We start from the raw sequence: 18,191 nt of genomic DNA, 5'->3' as shown, positions 1-18,191 counted from the left end.
TTTCCTCGGGCATCAATTGGGTCGGTTTATCATCAGAATTCCGGTGTTCTGTTTCTAAATCTGAATCATGAAGAGTAAAATTTCACATTCACTGCACTTGGTTCTCTGCTGCTCTGGGTCCACTGTACACTCTGCAGCTCTGAGAGCCTTGCGCTCTGAATCAAGCAGTATATTACATCAGCGTCCCAAGTTTACAAACGGTATAGTTTGTGCCAGAGTGTGCTCTAGCACTCCGAGCAGCTATTTACACACACATCCCATGTCACAAATCTCTGCTAGTGCACAAAGCATTAAGTGGGACATCGGCCCAAACCTGCTACTGTGGCTCGACCTGGGTCAGACTGCAGGATTCTTCAGGATTTTTGGGGCCTGCTCAAAGGTCTACTGGAGTCTACAACCATGCTAGCAGCTCTGTTATGTCGCCACAGCAGCACTTTGAGCTAAATGCTAACATCAGCATGCTAACATGCTTACAGTATGCTACAATGACAAAGCTAGCATGCTGATGTTTAGCAGGTAAAATATTTTCCATGGTCACCATCGTAGTTTAGCATGTTAGCATGCCATCATCCGCTAATTAGCACTAGACACAAAATGTAGCTGAGGCTGATGGGAATGTCGTTAATTTTGCAGGTATTTTGACCTGGGGCTAGAGAAAAAGTTAAGAAATCACCAGAACTATTACAATTCATCCTAAGGGGAACATGAATATCTGTACAAAGTTTCATGAAGATCCATCAAATACTTGGTGAGATATTTTGTTGAAACAAAGAAATGCCATCCTCATGGTAATGCAAAAGTCCAAGGATCAACAAAGTTATAAGCATCCATTGTACAGGAATCATCAATGGCTATACAAAATTTGTGCCAATTTACAAAGTAGATGTTAATTTTTTTTTTTTTTTTGAAGAATACATTTGACCTACTGGTGGCATTAGATGAAAATTCAGTTGATCAGCATATTCATGAGCACTTTTTTTTTTCTCAAAGAACCAGTCATGGGAATCTGTTCAACAGCTGTTACAATATTTTGGTCTTGACCAAAGTGGTGGACCAACCAATAGACAGATATTGCAATGCCTAAAGCCACACTGCTAACTAAAAATAAATATCACATTGGTCAATAGCAGAATGTAATTTAAGCTTTAAAGGGTCTAATAGTTGTTTATCTAAATGTTATGTTCTTTTCTTTTGCGGCCCCATTATTGTTATGCACCGACACTTAGATTTTTTTTCACATGCTGTAAAATCTATGATGTTAGTTTGCATGTCCTTTACCTTTTGATGAGTTCTTCCAGCCCGCTCCTATTCTTCTCCATCTCTCCTAGACTCTCCTGTCTGGATCTGGTGTCACCCTCCAACTTCCTCCTGCTCTTCTCCAGCTCTCCACGCTGACGGCGCTCTTGCTCTAGCTGGTACTCCAACTGAACACCAACAAGACACAAAATACAGTGATCATAATGCAATAGAGCTGCAAAAGGTAGTTAAAAGTCGGGTTCAAATGTAGAAGGCTATGGTGGATTTTATCCACTAAAATTGCCAATGGCTACATATTTTGTGCCAATAATCAATATTTTTTTATATTGACAATTTATTACAACTATTTTTATGCATAAAATTACATGTATTAAATGTCTCCTCAGATTTGCCAAGGCCCACTGGCTAACAGGGTTACAATTAAGTTAAATAACCTTGAGTTTCCATTCCTCATATTATTGTCAAATAGTTGGTTCATGACCTTAATATTACGACAGTATTTAATGTGTGCAGCATGTGGGCTTCTGTTGGATGCGAAGGTTAGACCGATACATTGGTCTTACACTTACAGTACAGGCCAAAAGTTTGAACACACCTTCTCATTCAATGCGTTTTCTTTATTTTCATGACTATTTACATTGTAGATTCTCACTGAAGGCATCAAAACTATGAATGAACACATGTGGAGTTATGTACTTAACAAAAAAGGTGAAATAACTGAAAACATGTTTTATATTCTAGTTTCTTCAAAATAGCCACCCTTTGCTCTGATTACTGCTTTGCACACTCTTGGCATTCTCTCCATGAGCTTCAAGAGGTAGTCACCTGAAATGGTTTTCCAACAGTCTTGAAGGAGTTCCCAGAGGTGTTTAGCACTTGTTGGCCCCTTTGCCTTCACTCTGCGGTCCAGCTCACCCCAAACCATCTCGATTGGGTTCAGGTCCGGTGACTGTGGAGGCCAGGTCATCTGCCGCAGCACTCCATCACTCTCCTTCTTGGTCAAATAGCCCTTACACAGCCTGGAGGTGTGTTTGGGGTCATTGTCCTGTTGAAAAATAAATGATCGTCCAACTAAACGCAAACCGGATGGGATGGCATGTCGCTGCAGGATGCTGTGGTAGCCATGCTGGTTCAGTGTGCCTTCAATTTTGAATAAATCCCCAACAGTGTCACCAGCAAAACACCCCCACACCATCACACCTCCTCCTCCTCCGCCATGCTTCACAGTGGGAACCAGGCATGTGGAATCCATCCGTTCACCTTTTCTGCGTCTCACAAAGACACGGCGGTTGGAACCAAAGATCTCAAATTTGGACTCATCAGACCAAAGCACAGATTTCCACTGGTCTAATGTCCATTCCTTGTGTTTCTTGGCCCAAACAAATCTCTTCTGCTTGTTGCCTCTCCTTAGCAGTGGTTTCCTAGCAGCTATTTGACCATGAAGGCCTGATTCGCAGTCTCCTCTTAACAGTTGTTCTAGAGATGGGTCTGCTGCTAGAACTCTGTGTGGCATTCATCTGGTCTCTGATCTGAGCTGCTGTTAAAACGATTTCTGAGGCTGGTGACTCGGATGAACTTATCCTCAGAAGCAGAGGTGACTCTTGGTCTTCCTTTCCTTGGTCGGTCCTCATGTGTGCCAGTTTCGTTGTAGCGCTTGATGGTTTTTGCGACTCCACTTGGGGACACATTTAAAGTTTTTGCAATTTTCCGGACTGACTGACCTTCATTTCTTAAAGTAATGATGGCCACTCGTTTTTCTTTAGTTAGCTGATTGGTTCTTGCCATAATATGAATTTTAACAGTTGTCCAATAGGGCTGTCTGCTGTGTATTAACCTGACTTCTGCACAACACAACTGATGGTCCCAACCCCATTGATAAAGCAAGAAATTCCACTAATTAACCCTGATAAGGCACACCTGTGAAGTGGAAACCATTTCAGGTGACTACCTCTTGAAACTCATCGAGAGAATGCCAAGAGTGTGCAAAGCAGTAATCAGAGCAAAGGGTGGCTATTTTGAAGAAACTAGAATATAAAACATGTTTTCAGTTATTTCACCTTTTTTTGTTAAGTACATAACTCCACATGTGTTCATTCATAGTTTTGATGCCTTCAGTGAGAATCTACAATGTAAATAGTCATGAAAATAAAGAAAACGCACTGAATGAGAAGGTGTGTCCAAACTTTTGGCCTGTACTGTAAATTTAATCAAAAATCAGATTTGGTCAAAGTTGAATTCATAAGCAGTAAAACACACCATGCACAGTTCAGCTACATCTTGGTTTGATGACCAATAGCATGCAGTGGCTAATGTTAGCTAATGTACATAATATGAACTTACATCTTCAGCTTGCATCTGTAGCTTGGTTTTCTCTTTGGTCAGCAGGTTCACCTTCTCCTCTTCGCTCTGCAGGTCCTCAATGGCCTGCTTTTGGGGTGAAACAAGATGTTTGAGCCTGGGCTGCACGTGTCGCTTAATCACTGATCCACCATAGCATTGCCTCACATCCATCTGTCTGCCACATTGGCTCATGGAATGATAGGAGTTGTTTGGTTGCAAAGAAAATGTCAGAAGTCATCCCCAGTTTGATCTGACGGATCAGAGATTTTCTCTGTCTTTCCATCAGCTGGAAACAAAAGCATACACCAGTGACTCTGTGCATAAACTCACGAAAATAGCTCAAATGCTTTTAAAAAAAATTGATTAATCTTTTTTCATATGCTTCTCTTTGTACTGTAGACTAAATCCAAAATCTAACACATGTTCAACAAATAGAAGGATAATGAGACTTGATACTAAATTGTTCCCACAGATTACACAATGATGCAGACTGCTACTGTGGGTCAAAGCATCTGGGAGAAATTAGTGAACGGGGCCTGTTACTGTTACTCTGCCACAGAGTATGATGACGTTGTTGAGGGTAAAGATTTCTATAGATCTCAAGGCATCTGTTCCATTTTTCAAAGCAGAGAGTGCTGTGTGTCTGATGGGGAGCACATTTATCACGAGTGCCACTTTTGGCAGGCCCACAGGCCATGTGGATCTATTTTCCTGAACTGATGTTTTATTCTCAGTCAAGTCAGCACATGAGGTATTTCTCTATACTCTGATAAATGGTACGAGGCTATCAATATCACTAATAAACAATCACAAATACAGTCAAACAGCATGACATGCTGTCTAAGTACTGGTGTAGTTTACATAGTTTACATTGAGTCTGACATAAATTTTGATGATAGCTGACTCTGTGGTATATCTTAGAGTAGTAAATCCTCAAAGTTTAATCTCGACTTTGGAAATAAATCTAACCTCAGGGTCTACTTTAAAGGAATACTTCACCCCACAAATGATTATTTGTATATCAGTTAATTACCCCATGTTATGTTGATTGGTGAGAAAAACTAGTTTTTCTGGTTTGCCTCTAGTGAATGAAAAAATTGAGAAAATTCTCAATGAATTGAAGTCATAGGGGTCCACGTTTGACAATGGAAAAACTATATGAAAACATCAGTTTACAAACTCTTACACAAACCCTGCAGTATAATCAAAATGTCATTTATCCATTTGTATGCTCAGTACTTCTCAAACAGACAGCCCTTTCAAACCACAAACTGAACTAAAAGCAAAAATTAAATATATTCTCTTTTGAAAGCCAGACTCCATTGACAAAAACAGCGATTTTACCTTGCTGAACATGGGAGCTGCTGGTCTACCACTGTCTCCATCACTTAGTTTGTTTGCTTTGGCTTTGAAGAGAGTATAGATAGGTTTCACTTTCAACTCTTTTAAAAAAAGCAAGATTTTAGCAAAAATGTGAGCGTTTATAAATGGATGCTTTGATATAGTTTTATTATTATTAAACGACCCCTATGGCAATTCATCGAGAATTTTTTCTCTGTTTTTTGACTTCATTGTTCCCCTTTAAATATATATCATGGGGTGATTAATTGATATACAAATGCTCATTTGGGAGGGTTAAGTATTTTTTAACAACACCCATGGTGCTCTTACCTGGCTGAGCTCCACCAGATGGTCTTTCTCCTTCTGGAGCTTCTGCACCGTCTTGTCCCTCTGAAAAAGCTCTTCCGACAGTCTCCTTAACTCACTGTCTGATGACTGAAAGAGAGAGAAAATAGTCATAAGCAAAATTCTCCTTTAAAAAACATTATTCCTGTAACCCATTAGGAAATCCACATTTAGTGTTGACCAAACCAATCACAAAAAAGTATCATGCTAAGTACCGCTTATCAGCGTACACAAGATTTTGTTCTAATCTACCTGCTAAAGCCCTTCTTTCTGTGGTTCTGAATGTTTTTCTTACAGGCAAGCAGCCATGTTGGCTTGTGAGTACAGTGGTTTCCATCTGCGGGGTCTGACTTTGCAGCCGGACCGTAAAACAATTATCTTCTTACATGACAGAAACAGACGTCATCATTTGGCCTCTCTCTTCTGGACATCAAAGCCTTACTTGCATGTGAAACCCTGGCTCTTATTGTGGACACGTGTGATAGTTTTAAATCTGTTAGACCACTGGACTGCAAACACATCCCTGCAGATTGCGGCAAAAGATATATTGTGGTGTTAATTGTACGCCTATTCTTTTATCACACGTTTCATATCAGACAAATGGGTGAATTCTGCTCTAAACCTATGCAGCATCGGATCAAACACATCACGTCTGCTCAAAATGTCTGTTATGACAGCATACCACAAATATTAGACACGGCCTTGTCATTTTTTTTTTCAAAGCCCTGTGTCAACTTACACAGGTCTGGTCTTGTTGAATCCACTGTAAAGGAGCTCTCTCACACTTAAGGTATCTCTACCACGTGGGAGACCAGTTAAGAAAAAAATCATATTGCCAGAGGTTCTTAAGTTCTTAAAACCACGACCCACATCATATTAATCACTGCTAATTTGCAGAGGCTAAATCAGCAGCACCCTGCACCACTGAAAACTCTCCTCCCAGTACGGTACATTCTTGTGGCATTCCTAGACAAAGATAACATCATAATCCTCTGATACACCTCAGTGAAACAGATAAAGGGGTTTGGTGAGGGGCTGTAATGGAGATGTCAGAGCAGCCTCTGCTTGTTAGTGTCTACATAGATGAGACAGAGCTTCAAAAGTACAAGCGGGAATCATCAAACAGGAGGGCACTAAAATATATAACACAGATATAGGTCAAAATGAGACCTGCTCTATAGTATGCAAACCTTTTGTAGTTTCCTTGATAGACATGCCTACCTGTTACTTTGCTAAGAGCTCTGTATGTTCAGTCCTCTCACTCTTTATTTTCAAATTGCCCCTTTGTCCTTCAGAACAGAGTTACAAGGGGTATTGGTAGAAATCTTTCCCTATGATATGGAACACTCGTCAAGACTCTGATACATCAGCAGTATACTTCGATGGCATGTACATAAACAGACACAAGTATGAACTATGGCAATAATGGTATTATCACTGTGACATTTGCCTTTTATCTGATGGCTATCAATCCATTCATCTTCTAACTGCTTCATCCTCTTGAGGGTCGCGGGGGGGCTGGAGCCTATCCCAGCTGACATCGGGCGAGAGGCAGGGTACACCCTGGACAGGTCACCAGACTATCGCAGGGCTGACACATAGAGACAGACAACCATTCACACTCACATTCACACCTACGGACAATTTAGAGTCACCAATTAACCTAGCCCCAGTCTGCATGTCTTTGGACTGTGGGAGGAAGCCGGAGTACCTGGAGAGAACCCAGGCTGACACGGGGAAAACATGCAAACTCCATACCCGGGATCGAACCGGGAACCCTCTCGCTGTGAGGCGACAGTGCTAACCACCACACCACCATGTCGCCCATTGATCTAACAAGTCATCATAAAAAAAAGAGCACTGCTTCATTACCAGGCCACTAGCAGTACTCTGTAGGCTAACGTTATCAACCCATACTACCCTGCCAGTCTGCACTGATATTAGTGGAGCTGTAACAAGTGAAGCAACTACAGGCGTCATATGGAAGTATGTAAGATTGTGGGCCTGTCATGCATAAATCAGCAATTTCCAAACAACATTAGCTAGCTAGCTAGTTGGCAACTGAGACATCAGCACAATACAACCTTTTTTGTAGTCCTTGTTATAAATAAAAGGATCATTGAAACAAGCTCAAACAAAGGCAATACGATTTTTATCATATTTTTTTAAAATCTTTCTTATGAAGAATATGTAAATAGAAATATGGATATTTTTTAAAAAAACAAAAAATTATGTTGGAGGTTACTTTTTTAAAGAGCTGAGTATTGTTTGCAGGCATTTCTTTCAGGCTGCATACAGCCCCAACAGCCTTTACCAATAAGCTAGAGCCAGGCCCCCAGGAAAGTTGTTCATCCTCAGATTTTGATAATGGTACTTCAACAGAAAGTTTCACATCAGCTGCTGCCGTCTTGGTTGTTTTTAAAAAAGCCTTAGTGACACTCCTCTTTACTAAGCTTGGTTTATGATCGCCATCATGTCCCTGACGCAAGGGTGCACAAGCCAACAACGACATCAGAAAGTAATGCACTAAGGCTTCCCAAGTTGTCAGTCATCATATGAAACATGCCCCATATTAGATAAACGGTTGTGATTGGCTCGACCTGGGACAGGTCTGCTGGAAATCTGTCCTAACAGGACGGGGGGCACAGAAGTATCTGCCAGAGCAAATAATACAGGACCTCACAGGTTCGTCTGGTTTCCAGGCTGCTTAACTACATAAAAGTACATGTGACAAAACAGAGGAAAAGCGGTTGCTGCCACTGGTTTCCCCCAATTAGCTACAATATAACTTTAAGGAAAAGTCTGACATTTTAGGACATTCACTTACTCAGCACGACAAGCCGAGACAAGCAATCTGATTCCATTATATTGGACAGAAGGCAGCCATGTCTATGGCCAGTATCTCCAACACTCGGAAACTCACACCTAAACAGTCTAGATTGATAAATACCACTAAAGGTAAGGGGAAGAATATTTCTAATTTTGGGGTGAACTATCCCTTTAAACTAAAACTGAACACTTGAAACAGCAAATATGCTGCTGTATTATTTTGGAGTAACTCAAGATCAAGATCAAGATTTCCCTCCAACTTTAATTTATGGTCTTCAATTAACTTTATGTCACAACCCCTCTTAGTGCTGCCACTGAGCCAGGAGGCAATCCTCTGGTGAAGATCATGTAACGTTCTACCTGTTTAGCGTGCTCAGCCACAGTCAGGGTGCTCTCCAGCTCATCCAGGTCTCTCCTGAGGCTGCTGCACTCTACCTCCAGCCTATCCCTGTGGAGGGCTAGCTGGGTTGAGCAGGCCTCCTCCTCCTCCAGACGCTCTGACAGGCCTGACAGCTGCCGCTCCAGCTCACGCCGGGCCTTCTCCAGCTGGACGCAGCGCTGCTCAGACGCCTGGGCACTCTCCTGCTCCTGCGGGTGAACAAACACAAAGAGAGTTTGATCTACAACTCTTAATGTCAGTGTTGTATTAGATACAGTATTTCGAGCATATTTTCTCTAATTATTTGTCATTTTCATGTACCATATGTCACATTTTGGACTTTTTTTTTTGCTAGACATATTATAAATCATTATTCTTCATCAAGATTTTCTGCTGTGTTTTGCTGTGGAAGCCAGTATACCTGCTACAGGTCTAGTTTTTGTTAGATTTTAATAAACAATAGATGGATAAAAGATAATTCCATTTTTAAACCCCCTTTTTTATGATTTACAAATTCCTGATAGAGTAATTTCTCATTGACAAAATTGCAATATTTAACTTGTAAACTTTTTAAAACATTCTACATAAACAGAACAAAACAAATCATGTTGCATTTTACCAAAATGGCTCTAATTTGCTGTATGCTATTACATAATAATATCACTACGTCAAAAGAAATATTATGATTGTTTCATTGATCGATACACAACTTTAACCAAACAGCAAATATAGTTTTGTTTTAGTAAGGAGACAAATAGTTAAAAGAAAGAGAAAAAAGTCTAAGGGATAAAACATTAATATGAAAAGTTTAGTTGAATAAAAGTGGCTGAAACAAAGAAAGTATAGTATCTTACCACCACAAGATGAAAGTTATCCTCCCTCAAGTCAGAAGAAACCTTCCCTTTGTCAAAATGCAGCTGCCTTAATATAGTACAGCTGAGGAGGCAACACAGTGACGTGCTGTACAATGCTGACTTGATAAGCAAGTTCTACCAAACACCAGATGACCTAGTCAACAGCCATCCATAACAGGAGTGAAAAGATCTGATTGCGGCAGCCTGCTCTGGTTCCTGTTACTTTCTTATGGACCAGTCATCATGGGCAAGGCATTTGGAACGAGCTAATAGCATACCCAAATATCTGGGCATTTGTGAAATGATCAGACGACCACATTTCCATCTGCATTTATTTCCATAAAAGCACTTGGTTCGAGTTCTTTCCCTGCCTTTACTGAGACCTCCTCACATCATTTCCATCCTCGTGTTAGGTTATTTGCACCTTTAACACTTTCACCTAGTGATAACTGAACAGATGTTGGCAGGTATCACAAAAAGACATTAATCACAGCTTCAACACAGAAAGTACATGGTATCTTCAGTTTATTCAAACTTGCACTCTATTTTCCCACGTTTTTGTGTCTAAGTGACTAATGAGAGAAACAGTTTTTGAAATTGGTCCAGCTCTGAGTGAGAGGGCTGCAGCTGGCAGCAGCTGCGATGTCACCATTCAGGGAATGTGCACACAGTCAATTTATGTCCACTTAAAATGCCTTTTTTCACCACTGACAGGCTCAGATTATTATTTTAAGTGTCTGACAACATCATGGAAAGGACCCCTATAGAGATAGACCTTTTTAAGAATAAGATTGTTTTTGTTTGACCAGAAACATAAACAGAAATAGCATCAACACTGAATAAAGAGTAATTTTATACAAATTTTATAGAAATTCAACATAATTTGTATTACCACTGTACCAACAATGACCTACTCTGGTTTGATTGAAATAAACCCTTATTCATTCAGTTTGATGTAAAAATAAGCTGACTCTACACACTAAAATGATTGTTTACTTAAATGGAGTCTGGTAGCTTTGGCGATAGCGATTTCGGGGCTGTTTCTGATTATTACACAAAGGATCTTATTCTTAAACAAAAAGCTCTATCTCTGTTGAGATGCTTTCCATAATGCTGTCAGACAGGTAGTATAACAATCTGAGCCTGTCAGTGGCAAAAACTTAAAGTGGACGTAAATTGGCATTACTGTATTGCTCACTGCAACACCTAAATTATCTGGAGCCATCAATAATGTTATTAAATACACCTGTGTTTCTCCTGTTAGCACCAGTAAAACTGCTATAAGAAGGTTGTGTTAGCATTGCCTTAAGGTTGGTGATAACACTGGAAGTATTTGGCATTTGGATTTTTTTTTTAGCACTGTATGCGAACAACTGCTGTACTTCAAACATTGCCTAGTTTTTAGGGTCTACATGTTCCTTAATGTTTGCTAGGGTTAGCACAGCCCAGTCGCCAGAATGCAATGTTGGTGGTGTGCAAACCATGAATACGTTAAACTTGTACGTTTCATATGTATCATACCATTGCTTTAGGTGACATAGGTCAGATTTGATGTATATGAACTAATCCTCATCAGGAGACGGAAAGGGTGGTGGATGATGTGACACATAGGGAAGATGGCTGCCAGACAACTACTCGAGACCAGTGTTGGGTAAGGGTTAAGGGTAAGGGTTGTCTTTGTAAAGTTAACATATCGCACCGTCATTTCAAACTCAACTTGTTTCAAATTAAAAGCCCCTTATAACATCGGTTAGAGAATCCCTCCAGTTTCTAAATAGGCTTTTATTCTGAAAGATTTGTCATAACTTCCTGTGGAAGATACAGTAGCTTGATAGTTTACATATGGCGCTTCAAATGTAGCTCCTGCCATCTGCTGACGCTTTTAGGTGACTACAACAACATGTCGGCTGGCACGTGAACAGACACAGTTCTGACAGTGACTCAAATAATAGTCAAGTTCACACCGTGAAAAACGACCGGGGATAATTGGTGAGTACCAGCGTGTAGCGTGTACCAGGCATAATGCAAGTCCTGAGTCTGAAATATGTCTGTCAGCGAGTCCTACTCCACCTATTTAGACTCCACTGTAGACAACGGCAGCATTTCTCTGACCACGTAGCGAGTCACAAGCTCCGTGGCTTCTTTCAGACTGATAGGTTTAACGTTATCTCTGTTATTAGAACCAAACGACAGCCGTTGTTGTTTCGGAGCTGAAGGACCAGCGTTCTAAAAGTAACGGAAGTAACTAATGTCTTGTTTGAAAATGTACTTAAATATTTGATTACTCAAACAGCAAACTAACAGGTTAGGTTACTCGTTAACAAACGAAGCAAAAAGTAATCAAAGTACTCTAACTCTAGCGTTACTTTGTAACGCGTTATAACCAACTCTGCTCGAGACAGACAAAAGCAGATATTTTTTAACAAGAGTTCAGGACATTTCTAGGCAAATTTGTAGTGACCAAACTAAGTATTTGAAGCAAAAACATGGTGTTTTATTTTACCCTCAACCAAGGGGTTTTTTGTGCCTAAACTTAGAGCATTGTTGAACAGAAAATTATAATTTGAAATGTGGAAGACACAAGAAGAAACAAATGTAACATATCCGCAGTGTGCAGAAATGTACAACTCCAGCAATTACTCTTGCAATTGAGTTTGGTTAGCAAGTGGTTACACATGTATGGTGTAATTGATTTTCGAAGGAAATATTTTGGAACACAGTATCAAAAAGAAAAGATAAAGCACAGGTTAGTGAATGTTCAATTTAAGCTTACCACGTTGAGGCAAACTAGCTTGCCAAGTAGTCTAATGAAAATTGTATGTTTGGCCATAACACAAACAGAACAAGTTAGCCAACCAAAGTTTCAGATTGTCAGAATAATTTTATCTGTGGTTTATTATTAATACCTCCAAACCTTTAAATGAGGAGTGTCATTATGAGTTGACAAAGTTCTTAGGCTACTTAACTATTCACATTTTTTACCAGGGATTTAAGATTTTTATCTTAGCAAAACTTTTCAGAGCTTGGCTAACAACTCTTTTTTACCTTTACTGCTTGGAAGAGCTGCTAAAAAATAAAGTAACTGTACACTGTCTTGTGAAAGCAAGCAGTAAAGCTCCATAGAGCTGAGCACCCTCCTCATAAACCTGACAGTGTTTTTCTTCATTTGAGTAGCCAGCTAAGCTAGCTGACTAGCTAACCTTGCTATTTAAACACACTGAGGTGATTACCACGTTTGAAAACACTACATACACAAACAAATGGTTAATACTGTTAACAATATGTACAAAGCTAACTGAAAAGTGAAGTTACTAAGGATGGAAAAGCACTGTAATCACAAAGGTAGGATGCCAAGGTAACATTACTGTAGAACTGACAGGAAGTAAACAGACATGCAGTTTGTAAAGCGGTTATGTCAGATTACATTATGCAAGTAGACAATTGAGGTTTAGCTCTACTGCTACAGTTAGTTTTGAAAAATATACAGTACACTCCACAGTCTGCTACTGTATTTACAAACTAGCATGAGTTACCCACAGCTGCTAATCTGTGCTCCAGTGTGGTGCTATAGCCATCCCAATCCAGTTCTTCAGGCTCCGGTTCTGGTTCAGGATCTGCATGGTTTCCATTGGCCTCCTCAGATTCATCAGAGAGGGAGTGGCAACGCTGATGCCTCGCAGACATCATTCCTCCAGGCTATACACTTTCTTGCTTTGCAGACTTCACCTGTTTGGTAATGCAGCAACTTACCCCCCTGTTCTGACAATGTTTCCACTCTACTGCAGAGATGCTTATTCACTTCTCTGTCCCCTTCTTTGCTTGGCACACAGCTGTTCTTGTTGTTCCAGGTGGGTGTCAGCAATAAGAGCATTAACAACTGATGGTGCTCCAGTCTGTACTCTCCCATTAACAGCTCTGCTCACCTTTTCTTTTGCTTTCCTCACGCGATTTAATCTGTCAGCCTTCTTTTCCTCTCTGTAAGCCTCTTTTTCTTTTCTCTCTTGTGCTCTTCCTCTCCTTTCAATCAACCATTCATCTACATTTCATTTTAAGGTGTGCTGGTATGAACATTACTGAAATCCAAAGATTCCTCTGTATATAATTCCAGCCTGCCCACAGCCTTCTACTGCTACTAGCAACTCTATGCAGGTAGCCACTGCTCGGTCCATTCTTAGACTGTGTTTTACCACGACGACCACGTCTCTTGTTTTCTTTCCTCACTGTAGTCTCCTCCCCCAGAAACAGGTGGCTTTGCGCACTTTCACAGGATCCAAAGGTGTCCCACAGGGATGACGGTTGGTGTAGGATGTCAGGTCAGGAGAAAAGCCTTTAACGTTGTGCTGTTGTACCAAAGAAAAGCAGCCCTCAGCTGTAGCATCAAAGCCACACCACAGAAAGACAAGAAAACAAGGGCAGTATTCCAGAGTCAAAAATGCCTCTCAGTCTACGTTATAATTGACATAAATGTCTTGAGCGCCCACGCCCACATGGTCCCCCCACAATGCCACAGCATTCATTGTAGTGAGAACAACGAGGCATATTGTGCTTTAGATACAAGTGTGGATGTTTTTCTTGAATGAAGACCCACAAAGACTAGACTGAGTATTTCCATATCTAGAGTTAACATCAAGCGGGGTCACAAGATGGCATGATGATTAAAGTAGGGTGGAGCTTAATAATATCATGGGAAATTTGGCCATTGCAATAGAAAATAGTAAATAAAAACAGAATATAAATGTATCCTAGCTGAGAAAATAGTTATTTGAACATTCATATTTTACTTGTACTTTGAATTCTAGAACATAGGCTACATTTGATGAAAATAATGTGTAACTTGACTGTGAAAGTTCAGTAGCTAGTAATTGCTTAATAGTAATATATCTTGACAGGTTATTCTTGACTTTTGAAACTTGGAAACTGCAGTTCTGTTTTTTGGTTTGTCTGCTTTACCATTTTCAGTCTTCATACTGTAGGTACATAGCGTTTGCTCAGATGTCATGATGTAGATGTCCCACTTTTCATCATTTGGGAAGTCTCCCCATTCTCACTTAATAATATTAAATAAAAACATCTAGACTCAAGGTCCCCTCACTACCATTTCAGCTTGTTCTCATTCCCAGGATGTTTTATACCACTGCTTTGTCACAGTGCTTGGCGTGTGAATATGCACTGACTACTCAGTGCATATTAAGTACTGTAGATAAACTGAGGGGATAGAAACACTCTTCTACAAAGTTAATGTTTGGGCTATTCCTTTAGTTTTTCCTTTTTATTAGGACTTTTAGTGCTTTCTTACTGACGTGATGACTAAGCACTTTGACAAGTAATGCAAAGTTAATAACAGCAACTTCACACAGACGCTGTGGTTTAGGGGCCCTCTGAGCCCTTGGGCACCTGGGCTTGAGCCTGCTAGGCCTGTTTGGTAATACACCCATGTATGTCTTTGGCATCTACATAAGAGGCACTGGGTTTTTAACTAACTCCACTGTAAAACCAGTTACATAGATTACTGAGAGCAACTGACGTAGTATAAAGAGAGAGAAAGTCTGTGTGGGGTGGGAGTGAGGAGAGGTGGATGGGTCAAATAAAAACGGACTTTCATCCAAGAGACTGCACTTCATGTAGAGTGTGAAACCAAAAGTCAATAATGTTTTAAAGCCCTTACAAGGAACTTTCATTTTGAGTTGATTTTGGCGACCCTGTGGACAAAAGCGGTAGTGTTTTGCCGGAATGAAGCCTACATTTCCCATGAGCTCTTGCACATATTGTCATAAAGACACTTACCTGGCTCGCGCATGTGTTTGTTTTGGGGATGAATGAAACAACAAGACGGGAAAACTTTGCCCCCGCTCCTATCGGGGATCCTAGCTCTGCTGTGCCCCAACTCCACCTCTCCGACGTAAGCGCCACCGCCGCCGGTGTAAATGCAGCAGTCGGCTGACGGCCTGTTTGGCGAGCACTTCCACGGCTTCTTTGACTGAGTATGGAGCGGTGCCTCACCTCTTTATTTCTCAGCACTCGCTGGACCCTGTCGACGCCTGGCTGGTACCTGTCATCGGCCCGAATGAGGTATTCTGGCCCCGTGGCCCCTGCTCTCCTCGTGGGAGCGCGTGGTGAATCTGCGCAACCTGCAGCCTCTGTGTGTGGCTCCCCGGACACCTAACGCCGTGGACCCGCCGGCTCCAGCCAGGATTGGGCTGGTAACTGCTAGATCACTAGCGAACAAAACGTTTATCCTGAAGGATTTCCTGACTTCCCGAGGATTGGATTTTCTTTGTGTGACTGAGACGTGGCTGACTGTTGGTGAGTCCAGTGCTTTCACAAAACTTTTACCCAATGATTGCTGCTATTTTAACTCATCGCGGACTTCAGGTTGAGGCGGAGGAATAGCAACTAATTTAAGAGTCACTATAAATATAAAGAAACGAGAGACTTTTGCATATCCAGTTAAAAGTTCCTTGTAGCGGCTTTAACATAACATTTTGTTTCTTACGTACAATCATTGCCATTACATAGGTACAAACATACCTATTCAACTCAAAACATTATCTTTTTCCTAAACCTAACCAGTTAGTTTTGTTGCCTAAACCTAACCGCAATCGTTTCACAACATTACCCCCATGTTCCAATATGTTTCAGCTGTGTGGCCTGTGCGTCACTAAGATGCTGAGGGGTGTGAAAATTCTTCAGTATTTGATGACCCAGGTTGACCGTTTTCAGGAGTTTTCAACCACATCTCATGGCCTTCATCATGACTGTACATGACAGATGTGACTAGCCTGAGTGTCAGACTGAAGCTCCCAGAACCTTCAGTCTGACATTGCCTCCATTGAAGGCGATTTACAAGGGGGAGGGAATTTGATTTTTCCCTAACCAATCAGTAGAGATCAACAACTCACCCAGAATCTGACATCATTAGTATCCATGCCTCGGGGGTGCCGAAAACAAGCGAGCATTGCCCGTTTAAAATGTCTCCGTCATTGTGCACACCCAGCTGCATCGTCGTTAAATCCAGTTTAGCAGCTTCCTTAATTTGGTCCTCCATTAACGCGAGTAGTGGAGAAATACCTCGATAGCATCGTTAATGTGGTCTGTAGGATCTGTAGCGGTCGCCATTGTTGCTATCCTCACCAGTTACCCACCGGCGTACAGCTTGACATCAGCGTGGTGCTGATTGGCTAATCGCCGACCCCAGCGTTCATTGGTCCGTCCATTGTTTGGACGAGATAAATCGCAAATTCATTGCAGTATGCCAGACCAGAGATGCAAGCCTACTCAGTTGAGTGGGCGGGGTCTATGGTCTGGAACCAGGCTAAGATGTGACCACAGTATGACAACTGACATGAGAAGGAATAAGCAAATAAACTCCATCTGCTGATGAAGACCATGACATGTGACTGAAAGCTCCATAAATATTGAGTAAGTGAACCTTGAATCAGCATTGCTGACTAAAATATAGGCAATATATATCCGTAAAGAGTGTATAGGAAACCTAACCTGGAAATCCAGATGCCCTACCCCTAGCAAATTCAAATTTGCTCTGCACGGGGATGTGGCCCCGATGAGCAGAGCCTGCTGAATCGCCATCAGACCAATCAGATCAGTCTATCTGACAGAGGCAGGCTCTGGGCGGGCATATCATGATGAAGACAGCGCTGCGCCGTAGGAGTCGGGAAGTAAACAGCCAAGATGGCAGCTGCCGAAGGACCGCGTCCATTCAATTTAGCTTTGGAAGATATGCTAAGCCAACTACACCTGTCTTTTTCCTTGAGAGAGGAACAGAAGACTAGAAGCCTTCACTTCCAAGCAGTAGCGATTGCTCTAAGACTGCAAGGGAAGCTCAGCTTCCCCTAAATAAGTGGTCAAATATGTACTGTTGTGTTTACATTTCATTGACTAAATATGAGCTAGAACGCGTTCAACTTTTGTTCAGAATCAGCTGCTTATCACAGGTCACTGACGCGACTTTCTTCTCATTCATTCCCGTAGCGTCACAGTGCATTAAACAGTGGAAGCTCAGCGTCCAAAGACTTCAGTGGGGAAGCATAGAGTGGGTTGTTCCACTGCAGCGAAACTAGACAGTCACTGGATAAATGCTCGGTTCTGTCCCGCCCATCGGACGCTCAGCGTCTCTGGGGGTCTATGAGGCAGTGGGCTGGCCTCGGCTGGCCTGGACGCTGGGCTTCTGCATGATGAGTGGATGATCTGTCTGAGGCTGAATCCCTTTTTGATTGACAGAGAAATGAGTGAATCAGCGATCTTGAAATATAAACCACCACCGGAGCATTTTTCAAGTTTTTGATCTGGAGACTTTTCCAATCCTCTTAGTGACTTTTTCTTTGTTAAAAACGACTAGCAACAAATCTAGCATCTTTTTCTGGTGTTATTGGAGACTGTACTCGTGTTTGGAGACTCTGTCCCCAACGAGCAGCGGGTGTTGCTGTGAGCCGCTCCACCATCCCAAAGCACTCACAGGCGGTCAAACTAGCCTCGCGCAGCAGCCCCAGAGGGTAGAATTTACGTATAAATAAACGGACACATTTTATGATGTAGGCTGAAAATGAGCTTCCCCTCCTTGAAAGACCAGCAGCTGCCACTGCTTCCAGGAAGGACGTTTTTGCTGTTTTGCCGACGGGATCCGTCAAAAGCATAATATATCAGTTAGCCCCACTGGTCAGCAAACCAGTGGGGCTTACTGCAATGAATGCATCACCTTGGTTTTTGCTCTGATTGGCCATCGTGCTATCCAATTGCATGCGGCGACATTTAATATTCATCAGTTAGGGCCGCCCCTTGGGTAGGAAGGGTGTATTGGTGAGGTCCAGACTCAAAATCTTTCTAGATTT

At 41.6% G+C, this 18,191-nt stretch overlaps 1 protein-coding gene across 3 annotated transcripts in view; it reads right to left on the bottom strand.

Annotated features, from left to right (window-relative positions):
• Positions 1 to 18,191, bottom strand: part of LOC125880338 (myosin-16) — a 75,680-nt gene that overhangs the window by 32,927 nt on the left and 24,562 nt on the right. For 2 of the 3 annotated variants that reach the window (XM_049562676.1, XM_049562675.1), the window contains exons 2-5: positions 8,473 to 8,700; positions 5,269 to 5,373; positions 3,598 to 3,684; positions 1,279 to 1,424 (exon numbers count right to left, since the gene is read on the bottom strand). In XM_049562676.1, coding sequence (XP_049418633.1) covers positions 1,279 to 1,424; positions 3,598 to 3,684; positions 5,269 to 5,373; positions 8,473 to 8,700 — 566 coding nt within the window. Of the gene's footprint in view, positions 1 to 1,278; positions 1,425 to 3,597; positions 3,685 to 5,268; positions 5,374 to 8,472; positions 8,701 to 12,882; positions 13,686 to 18,191 lie in introns of those variants that run through there. The other variant, XM_049562674.1, reaches the window with a different exon arrangement.

This window comes from Epinephelus fuscoguttatus, linkage group LG20 (genome assembly GCF_011397635.1).
Source record: "Epinephelus fuscoguttatus linkage group LG20, E.fuscoguttatus.final_Chr_v1".
Taxonomy (NCBI): domain Eukaryota; kingdom Metazoa; phylum Chordata; class Actinopteri; order Perciformes; family Serranidae; genus Epinephelus; species Epinephelus fuscoguttatus.
The sequence above is the reverse complement of the archived record's forward strand: the minus strand, read 5'-3'. Positions and strand labels throughout refer to the sequence as shown.